The 11,045-nt window shown below is 51.6% G+C and overlaps 1 protein-coding gene across 2 annotated transcripts in view; it reads right to left on the reverse strand.

The window, feature by feature from the left end:
• Positions 1-3,144, reverse strand: part of REXO1 (RNA exonuclease 1 homolog) — a 70,625-nt gene extending 67,481 nt beyond the window's left edge. For both annotated transcript variants that reach the window (XR_012642642.1, XM_074978292.1), the window contains exon 1: positions 2,922-3,144. Coding sequence is in view for 1 of the 2 variants with exons in the window: in XM_074978292.1 (XP_074834393.1) it covers positions 2,922-3,072 (151 nt within the window). In the remaining variant the exon portion in view is untranslated. The remainder of the gene's footprint in view (positions 1-2,921) is intronic.
• Positions 3,145-11,045: the final 7,901 nt, after the last annotated feature.

Genomic DNA, 11,045 nt, shown 5'->3' on the forward strand with positions numbered 1-11,045 from the left:
TTATAAAACTGAATTACCCACCAGGAAAAGTAAAAAAAACAAATTCACAGAGCCAGATGAATACCCAGAAACCAGCTACTTCAAGATAGGCCCAAGAAGAACAACAGAACACCACCTGTCATCACCTATAGCCCCCAGCTCAAATCCCTGCAATGCAATGCATCATTAAAAATCTACAACCTATTCTGGATCAGGATGCTACACTCCAGAAGGCTCTAGGTGAGAGGCTAGTCCTTTCCTATAGACAACCTCCCAACGTAAGAAAGGTTCTCACCAGCAATCATGGGCTACACAACAGTAATACAAATCTTGGAACTCTTCCTTGTAACAAACCCTGCTGCCAACTTTGTCCACATATTTATTCTGGGGACATCATCACTGGAGCTAACCACACTAGTTACAAGATCAAAGGCACATTCTCATGCACTTCCAGCAACATTATATATGCTATTATGTGCGAACAATGCCCTGACCCTATGTACTTTGGCCAGGCTGGGCACAAAAATGGACACAGAGCAGACATCAAGAAACTTAATACACATAAGCTGGTCAGCAAACACTTCAATGGGGTGGGCCATTCTGTTAAAGACCTGAGAATTTGCGTCCTAGAACATTGAAAATTTAACAGATTAGAGCAAGACATTTCTGAGTCAGATTACATATTCAAATTCAACACATTAACACATGGTATGAACAGAGACATCAACTACCTCATGCATTACATGGACTGTTACAAGGACTGCTTCCCTTCCTTTGATGCTCATAATTATCTCAGGCAGGAGAATTAATATCCCCCCACCTCTTACCCCTTCCTTCAATCCTATTTTATTTGTCAGTTTTTATTGCAATTTATTTTTTCTTTTTGGTCCTCTGTACTTATAAATGTCAGTCTGTACTGGAAATGAAATTGATCTGAAGAAGTGGGTCTGTCCCCACAAAGCTCATCACTGAATAACTCATTTTGTTAGTCTTCAAAGTGCTCCATTTCCGCTGCTTAACCTTTACTGTTGTTAAACAATTACTGTCCAGCCTCCCCCCCCAATAACTTCCCACAACTGTGTAAACTGAAATTGATAAAATTCAAAAAGATTTCTAAAAATAAACAACTGTATCCACTGAAATTATAACAACTTAACATCTGGATTCTTCGAAGCCTATGTATATAAAAAGATCAGAAGAAGAGGGGGGACAAACAGACTAGATGACTTAAAAGGTCTCCATGATGTCTGTCACCTATATGATTACTAGTAAAAGACCCTTGGAGTATAATTGGCTGAGGGGCTACTCTCAATAGCATGGCAGTTAAGAAATGACACTAACCCCTCAACTGACCTTTAATTGGAGACAGGGTGATTGTGAACAAAGAAGGTAGCTCTCCGTGGAGCTGTCCTTGGGGAGTGAGGGCTGGGAAAAGGAGAAGCAGCACACTCTTCAATAGAGCTGTCACTCTGGAAAGAGCTGCAACTCATCCCTATAGGATGAGGCAGCAAAGGAGGAAACAGAAAGCTGTCATATTTGGAGGGAGACAAGGATCTGGTCTGGAAGTCTGAGATGGGAGGATGCAGCCGAGTTGGACTCTGTCACTAACTTTTGAGGGAGGTGAAGGGAGAAAGGAACTTGTCACTATGCATTTCAGAGAGAGTGGGAGGAGAAAGACTACCTTTCACTATATATAGTGGGGAGAAGGCATCCATCATCATATTTTGTAGAGAGGAGAAATGATACCTGTCACTATATCGGGTGGGAAGGAGGGAGAAGGCATTCATTCTGTTGGGGAGGGCACCTGTCACTGTGTTTGAGAGGGGAGAAGGCACCTGTCACTATATTCAGGCGAGGAAGGAAAGTACCTGTCACTCTAGTCACATTACTGAGGAGTGGGGAGAAGACTGCACCTGCCACCCTATTTGGGGGGGACGGGGACACAAATGTCCCTCTATTTCTGGCAGGAAGGGGTGACAGGGAAGGGCACCTGTCATTTCATTGGAGAACCAGAGGAACAGCACCTGTAACACTTTTCCCAAGGAGAGGGCGGGAACAGCAGCCTTCCCTCTATAGACGAGGGCAGAAGGAGGGCACCTATCATTCTATTACTGGGAAGGTGGGGTAGGAAAGGGCACCTGTCACTCTATTGCTGGGGAGATGAGGTAGGAGAGGTCACCTGTCACTCTTCTTCTGGGAGGGGGGTGCAGCTGAGGGCACTTGTCACTGTTTCTGGGGAGGTGGGAGAGGGCACCTACCACTCTATTCCCGGGAGAGCGGGAGAAGACACCTGACACACTATTATTGGGGGGTGGCAGGAGAGGGCACCTGCCAATCGCACCTGTCACTCTGTTCCCCCGGGGGGGGGGCAGGAGAGGGCACCTGTCACTCTGTTGCCAGCGGGAGGGGGAGAGAGGGCACCTGTCACTCTGTTGCCAGCGGGGGGACACCTGTCACTCTGTTCCCTGCAGGCGGGGAGATGGTACCTGTCACTCTCTTCCTGGGGGAGGGCCTGTCACTCTATTACCAAGGGAGGCAGGGCACTAGTCACTCTATTCCCAGGGGAGCAGGAGAGGGCACCTGTCACGCTGTTCCCGGCGGGGGGGGGGAAAGAGAGCACCTGTCACTCTCTTCCCACGGGAGGGGGCTGTCACTCTATTTCTCGGGGGGTGGGGGAGAGGGCACCTGCCACTCTCTTCTTGGGGGAGGGGGCTGTCACTCTATGACCAAGGGAGGCAGGAGAAGCCCCCTGTGACGCTGTTCCCAAAGAGCGCGGAAGGGCACCATGTCACTCTGTGGGGGCGGGGGCACCTGTCTCTTTACTCCCGGGGCCGGGCGGGAGGGGACGCCCGCTGCCGCTCTGTTGCGGGGGCCACACACTCCCGTGCCCGGGGGAGGCCCAGGCGGGGGGGGTCCCGGGAGAGCCGCCGCTGAGGCGGTACCTGCGCCGGGCTCCGGGGCGGCGCCGCGCGCGGCCGGCGAGTGGCGGAAGTGGCAGTACGGCCTCCTGCAGGGCGGGCCCCCGGCGCCCCGGCCGCCCGCGCCGAGGAAGGGGCAGTCGATGCCGCGGAAGTAGCCGCTGGAGCGCAGCATCGCACCGGCTACGCGGGGCGCCGGGCGGCGCGTCCCCGCCTCACACCGCCAGCGCCGGCCGCGGCCCCGCCAGCGCCGCCATCTTGGGGGAGCCGGGCCCAGCCGGGCGAGGCCCCCGCGGAGGCCGCTGCCAGGAGAGGGCTGCCCGCGCCGCGCCTGACTGGAAATGCGCCAGCGCGGGGGCGGGCATTTCCCGCCGCTCCCGCCCGTCGGGAAGTCACCTCAGCCGCGGGGTCGCCCCCCCCATATTCAAACACCCCAGTTGCTGGGGGCGGGCTCGCGCGGGGCGCAAGGGGGAGGGGGGACCTGAGGTGCAAGAGGGGGATGGGAAACGGGGCAAGGGTAGGGGAGAGCGAGATGAGCGAGGGGGGAGGGAGATGGGGCACGCGGGGGGGGAGGGGAGGGAGAAGTGTAAGAACCTGGGAAACGGGGCCATGGTGGAGGGAGGGAAATGGGGTGCAAAGGGGAGGGAAAGGAGGGGAGACCTGAGGTGCCAGGAGCGGGGAGGGGAGATGGGACAATCCCAATGGTGAGGGCATTAGGAAAGAGGTAGAGGCTTTCCCACCCCAGCCCCATGGGTTTGGCTTGGGGCGTTAGCTGCCAAGGAAGAGCCCTCCAAATTCTCCGACCAGGGCCATAGCAGTGTGCAAGTCCCCATCAGAATTTGAGAGCATCCCCATAGCAGAGACACTCCATCAGTGCCCCACTGCAGAAAGAGCCTTCGTTGCTCAGCGCTTTCGTGACGTCAGATCATCCTGAGTGGGAAAAGCTTCCATCTTCTGTGATGCTGCAGAGTGCACTTTGAGAGAGACCTCCTGAGTGCAGGGGATGCATCCATGCTGGCTTGGCCCCCGTGGCCATCAGACAATCCACGTGGGGAAGATTCATAGCTCCAACCTCCTATCTCATAGAACTGGAAGGTACCATCAGAGGTTATTGAGTCCAGTCCCCTACCCTCTTGGCAGGACCTATCACCATTCCTGACAGACTTTTTTTTTAAATATCTATTTGCCCCAGATCCCTAAATGGTCCCTTCAAGGAGTGAACTCACAGCTCTGCATTTAGCAGGCCAATTCTCAAACCACTGAGCAGCAAGACCATCTAAATGTGCTCTCTGTGGGAAAAGCTTCAACCACAGCACCTACTTGGTGTGTCCACATGGGAGAAAGGAGAGACTCTACGAGTGCACCTCAGGCCAGGGAAGTCCTGCTTGTGCTGCAGCCGGCCCATCATGCTCAGGCTCACTTAGGGAAGGCACCTGCTCAAACATCACAGGACAAGGAGACTCTGCTGATGTCCCTTTTGTCTAGACAAGCCCCAAGAACCAGCACCAGCTTTAGCCCAGTTACAGGAACTCAGTGTGATCCCATCCAACATGACACATACAAAGTAGTTTGTACGTAACTGAGTTGGGGGAAAAGCACGGTGTCCTACAGTGAACAGGGATCTTGTTTCTACCTCTTACGGTTGCAAGGAAGAGCTTTTGAGTGTGACTCTGTGCAGTGCCACATCCTGAGTCTACAGAGTTCCAAGTGACATGACCTATCCCCATTCATATCACTGTGAAGTTGACTCTGAACCCTGATGACTACAATTTGGTTGTCAGTGTTAACTGTTGATTTTTTCATCCTTTAATTGGAAATACTGAAAGACTGTGGGTGCTTTAAAGATTGCCAGTGGGTTTTAAGTAAAGTACCATCAAATTGTCCACCCAATTGGCACTATCAGTATAGTGCTATTTTGCTACCATTGAGAGCTGTGTTGAGGAGTACCACTCCTTTTTCAGCTTCACGCTCTTCAAGTCCAGCACTGTGAAATGGGCATGCTCCATACTGGAGCAGAGAAAATCCACCAATTACTTTTTCACCAAATAATTTCCAAACATTGTTGAAAAATTATTCTGATGACAAATGTTGACAAGCTCTACTCAGCACACTGCCAAAATTGCTGGTTCAGGTTGTATCTAACTCAGGAGTAGCCACATGGGTTGTTTAATAAGTGGTTGGTGTGTCATTTTGGCAGCTTCAGTTCAATATCGCAAGAGCGCATAGCACAAAGAAATCCCCAAATGGGGACTAATTTTCAGTCTCAACTGCTTGGAGCCAGAGCTACATATGCTCCTCCATTCCTGCAATATATGAGCACTTCACAGCCTATGATGTATTTATCCCTACAGCCCTGCTGTGTGGCAGGTAAGGGCTATTACCCCCATTTTACAGATGGGAAACTGAGGCAAAAGAGAGAAAGGAAGTGACTTGTCCATAATCATACTAGCACACTCTGCAGCACAGCAGGAGATTGAACCTAGGGCTCAGAACGGTGCCCTAACCATAACCTAACCAATGAACCAGCCTTCCTTTTAGGGGCTACTGCCTCCAGCTCATGCTGGAGGCCCATGGATGAGCAAATCCTGACACTTCCCGAGCTGTGCTTATCTCTGTGAATGACCAGAGGACATTAGTCCTGCAGGCAGTTTGTGGGAAATGAATTGACAGATGGGATTCTGTACTTGGATTTACCTGTCATATTTTTATCTGAACACCCTGTCACATGTTGCCACCATTGGTGTCTGAACGGATGGTGTTTCTACAGAACTGATCAATGGGGCACATATAGGCAGAGTACAGGGTTAAAAGATGCCACCCAATGGCCCACATGCACTCCCTGTTCTTAGCTCCTTCTTCAGCAGGGTCATGTTTCCTAGGCCTCTTTGACTTCTTTGCTAGGGTGAAGTCCAAACAAGCCATCTGTTATTAACTCTTCTACATCATCTCAAGCCACCTCACCCATATCTTTAAAAAAAAAAATTCATCCTCCTACCCCGGACATAGACGGAGGTTGAATGGGTTACCACAGGACATATGGCTACCAAGCAACGGAAGCTGAGGCTTGGTAGTCTATAGTGGACACAGCTGGCAGTCTGTTGGAGCTAGCAGTTGTCAAGAAATAGCTGGAAATTTCAGAGTTGCTCTTTAAAGTGGTACTGACTGCACAGTGCGTACGTAGGTGGCCCTGACGGCTCCTTTGTTGTCTGGAGCAGCCAGATAAAAATAGGTACTCCCTGCTTATATAACAGACATTTCCTGCATACAAGGGGACATTATTCATTCTTCTTGTGGCTGTGTTATCTGGAACACATGGAAGAGGCCATCTCAGTTAAGTATCAGAGGGGTAGCCAAGTTAGTCTGTATCTTCAAAAACAAGAAGTCCTATGGCACCTTATAGACTAACAGCTATTTTGGAGCATAAGTGGGTCTTTCCCCACAAAATCTTATGTCCAAAATATCTGTTAGTCTCAATTAATGCACCAATTAGAGAGTTCTTCAGTGCTTTCTCCTTGTTTCTGTTCTCCCTGATCCAGGGTAAAGTTTGAGATTTTTGCTGTGCACATAACTGCAACAACACATGGAGAGCCCGGACATTTGGGTCTTAAAACTACAGCCAGCCATTCTTCCAATACATTCTAACACTAATAAATCTGCAGCAACTTACTAACTTCCTGCTCTTAGGCAGGCTCAAACCTGGAGCTTAGCACAGGCACCTCTACAGCTTGAGCTAGAGGCCAGCTGGCTCTCATCTCAGGTTGTAGAGGACATTTATTTATTCTCTGTGAAGTGGTCTAGGTGCCACTACATGGGAGAGTTAACCACATATAGGTGTGTGGGTTACACTTGCATGCTGCAGCTCCCTGAACAACACAGCAGCTGTGGTAATTGAACCCAGTTCCCCTGGCTTGAAAAGAAGCTTATCCTCTCAAGAGCTGGAAGAGAATCACTGTTTGCTGTTACAGGGTAGAACCAATGACACACACAACTGAGTGGTTCAGATTCTAGCTAATAGAGGGCAGGGCTATAGAGTATTACCTATTGCACTAGGTAGGCAAAGAATGACTCAGGATTCAGTTTTTTGAGTGAGCATCAAGTTGTCTCCATGCTACCTCCTGTGGCCATTCATGGAAACAGCTTAAATTGTTACCCTCTGCATTTATTGAGCACCTTGGTATGTGGGCAAATTTCACATGATTTAAATGAGAGAAATAGAAGCCCAAGCACTTAACATGGAATCATAGAATCACAGATCCAAAAGGGACCACAAGTCCCTTAAGTATTTCCTAGACCAGAGGTTTTCAAACAGGGGATCCTTTGACCACTCAGGGGGGTCACGGGGTTAGGGGATGTGGTTGTGAACCATCACCCCCCACATATGCTGGTGTTCCAGCTGTCAGCTCCCAAGCTTGAGAGCAGGGTGGCTGGAGAGCAGTGGCTGCTGGCCAGACTCCTAACTCTGAAGGCAGCACAGTCCCCAGCAGCAATGCAGGAGTAGGAGTGGTGTGGTAAGTGGGGTCGTCACTTTGGAGGAAGTCATCATAGCCTGAAATATTTTCAAAGGGGGTCCCAGAAAAAAAGTCTGAGGACCTCTGTGCTAGACTACCTGTGACAAGCATTTGTCTGAGCTGCTCTTAAACACCTCTAGTGAGGGAGAGTCTACTCCAGGCAATTTATTCCAGTACTTAACCAGCCAAGGATGTGGCAGGAGGAGTGTAGCCACGGGCTAGCCTGCTCCAAGGGGGGCTCCAACTGTCTCCCAGGCATGCCTGTCCAGGCTACTTAAAAGGGCCCAGCAAGGTTCCTAGCTGCTGCTACCACCCCTGGTCAATTGTCTCCTTTGCTCCCCTCTCCCACCTCCACTCCAGCCAGCCAGCCAGCATGTCTGGACATGCCCAATCTCACTCTAGTAGGAGGTGGTAAGGCCCTGGCTTTGATGTGGCAGACCTGGATACTGTTCCCAGCTCCACTACTGGCAAAGCAATCTCTCTTTCCCCTCCAATCCTGGCTCTGTTTTCTTCAGAGCATATGCCTTTGGGACAGCGGCTGCCTCTATACAGCACCTTGCACTCTGGGGCCTCTCAGTGCCATTGTCCTGCTAACACCAACTGGTAATCCATACATTGTTGGTTTGCACATTGCACACTGATGCCAAAGAAGAAATGGTAGGAATGTACCAGATGGCCACAAAGGTGGTCCCAGTGCCACACCTGGAGACGCGAGAGTGGAATCTGCCCCAAGTACTGTCTGGAGGGGAAGATTTCAGTGGGAACCTCCTTAAAGCCTCTTCCTTAGAATCCCCTGCAGCGGCATGAAATGCAGCGATTCCCTACTGCCTGTTTCCTCCACCCTGGGTCTGGAGTGAACAGGAGGGGCAAAGAGCGGTGGAGAAAGTGGCAGAAGCACAAGTGGGGAACTGTTGGAGCAGTCTGGCTCCATAATGATGAGGTCTGCATGAGTTGAGGACTTGCAGATGTTTGTCTGACAAGGCCCTGGCCCATGAGCAAGGGCCACATGCTACTTCACCACTGCAGTGAGTTCTGTGCAAACCCCCAACCCCAGATCCCCACCCACCACAGCAATTCAGCTAACCTTGGCCATTCAGCCAGGCCATGGGGGAGGGGGGAGAGTAATTTGCACCTGCAAGTCCTGGCCTACCTTTCGCATTTGTATCAGTTTAACTGTTTCTAAGAGGGGTTGACCGTCTGCCAATCGGGTAAAATCCATATACTCCTCGCTTCCACTATTACAACACATCTACAATCAGCTGCAGAGGGGTGCTTTGTAGTAGTGTTGCTGTCCTTAGAGGAACAACTACACCAACCAGAAGGAGCACCTGCCCAGAGGCAGAAATGCACCCTGGCTCGGTGGGGAGACTGCAATGTGGTACAGCAGTACTGTTGTGTGTGTAGATCAGCTGGCACCAGCTGAACCCACCTAACCCATTTAAAACCAGTGCAAGGGGTCACACACAATGCACCAGCTGCATGCAGTGATACAACCAAATCCGGTGTAACATGCATGTCATGACAAGCCCTGGGAAAGAAATGGGGCAGTGCTCAGCCCATCCCACCCCTGCACTAGGCGAAGCTGCTTGGAGTTGCCTAGCGATAGGCGAGGGATGCCTGCCGGTTGCCTAGCAGAGCAGAGGCGTGGGTGATACTTTCATGCAGGAAGGAAAGAGATTCAGGCTACCTCTACAGGACAGTGGTATGGCAGGTCAGCTACCGCACTGCACCTGTGCCATGGTAGTGCCAGTGTGGATGGAAGGGGGGCGGGGTCCAGACAGTGTAATTAACCCCTCTCTCTGCAAGGCACCAGCTGGATGCATGGAAGGGTGCGCAGTCAACATTGAAGCAGGGACCAGGCCCCGTGTGTTGCTCCACACTCCAGGCTCGCTTCTGGCCATGCTCACGTGTGGCGCATTTTCAGTCCGCACCATCCTTCACCCCTGCTGTAAGCTAGGGCTGGTGCACAGCCCATATAGGTTCAGGAGCTGCAGTGAACCCTGCTGCCATGCAGAACTTCCAAGGGGAAGCCAGGCCAACCCTAGCACTTAGCAGTGCAGCACTGAAAGGCACTGGCCTGCCAGCATTGTTGAGTGAAGTCCCATTTCCTGCTCAGAGAGGCACAGTCCAGCTGGCAGCAGGACAGGGTTCCCTGCTGCAGAGACGTACGTGGCCGAGAGGTCTGCTCTGTGCCATTGGGTCCCTGGCCACCCTGCACCATCTCTTGGGTGCCAAGTGGTGTCATTGGAAGGGGCAGTTTGTACATGGTGTCACCTCATCGTGAGAACTGTCTGAAACCGACTAACTCCTTGCTCACATGGCAGCAAGGGTGGCTGCTTGCATTTGCTCCTGAATTAGATCTGATGACTTAAGAGTTCTTTATCCAGGAGCTGCTCTCTGAAGCAGCCCAGACCCAGTCCTCTATCTACAGTAAGCTGTGGTTCCCCTCTGGGGTCGTTGCTCTGCACTGGGAAGCTCAGCAGACAACTGTAAAAGTGGCCAGCGCTAAACTTCATTTGCCAGCCTTAACTATGGTATTGTCATGACATTTTCTGTGTGGCATTTCCTGGGTTCTCCTTTTAAAGAGCAGGGTTGGGTCACATGGTGCAGGAAAGCTTCCACTGCCCCTGGACATGGAATAGGCTCCTGTGTCTGTGTTTGAGTCAGACACTCTCCCAGCTGCCTTCTCTCGCTAGACGTAAACCCCCACCAGGAGGCAGGAGCATGCCCAGGGTACCAATTCTGCACACAGTTCATGCCAAAGGAGCCCACCCTAAGGTACCACTATGGCCCCAGTAACTACAGAGTGTTTATCCTCAGTGCCGCAGGAGGAGGGGAAGTACTGATGGCAGTGGAGAGACCACACCACAAAGAGTCTGAGGAAGGAAGTAGATCAGCAGTTCCCAACCTGGTGTCCACAGACTGCTTGGCATCAGCAAGGGTATTCGAGGGGGTCCATGAAAAAAAACAGATTAAAAATCATGGAAAATAGAATTGTCTTGGACAGGGTCTGCAAACACCTTGGGGGCTGATTGGGGGTAAGCACTAGTGAAAAGACTGGGACCCACTGATTGAGATGAACAAGAGGCCTCAATGTTTGCAACGTTAGCCACTTAAATCCCAGAATCAGGCCCCATGGAGATTCGCAGCCCTCCCGACTCAGCTGCCACCCAACCCTGTAGGTGCCTAAACCTTTCAGAACTGGGGAAAGGGAGGCACCAAGCTGTGAAGGTATTTCTCTAAGCTAAACTGCGAGGCTACAGCAGAGCGAGAACAGATCTGACAGACCTTCCTCAGGCCGGGAGAGTCCACCCCTGCCAACGCCAAAGGAACTCAGCAGCTGCCAGGTGGTGCCTGGTGTCTGCATTCCTCAGATGGAGGGAGCCTGTCCTGCCCTCCACTTCCCGTGGGGAAAGCTGTTTGCCACCGTCACTGCCTGGCCTTCCAGACAAGGACGCTGGTGCAGAACCATTCCCCTGACTCCATCCAAGAGGTGGAACAGATGGGTCTTGCTCGCCCCACATCAGTCCAAGGGCAAAGAGCTGAAGCCAGTACATCCTGCACAGAGGCATGCCACTGACCCTGCTCAGAAAAGAGCTGCAGGGATCAGGGGCCTGACTGCCAGCCAAGCTCTACCTGG

Source organism: Carettochelys insculpta, chromosome 27 (genome assembly GCF_033958435.1).
Source record: "Carettochelys insculpta isolate YL-2023 chromosome 27, ASM3395843v1, whole genome shotgun sequence".
In the NCBI taxonomy this organism is placed as follows: domain Eukaryota; kingdom Metazoa; phylum Chordata; order Testudines; family Carettochelyidae; genus Carettochelys; species Carettochelys insculpta.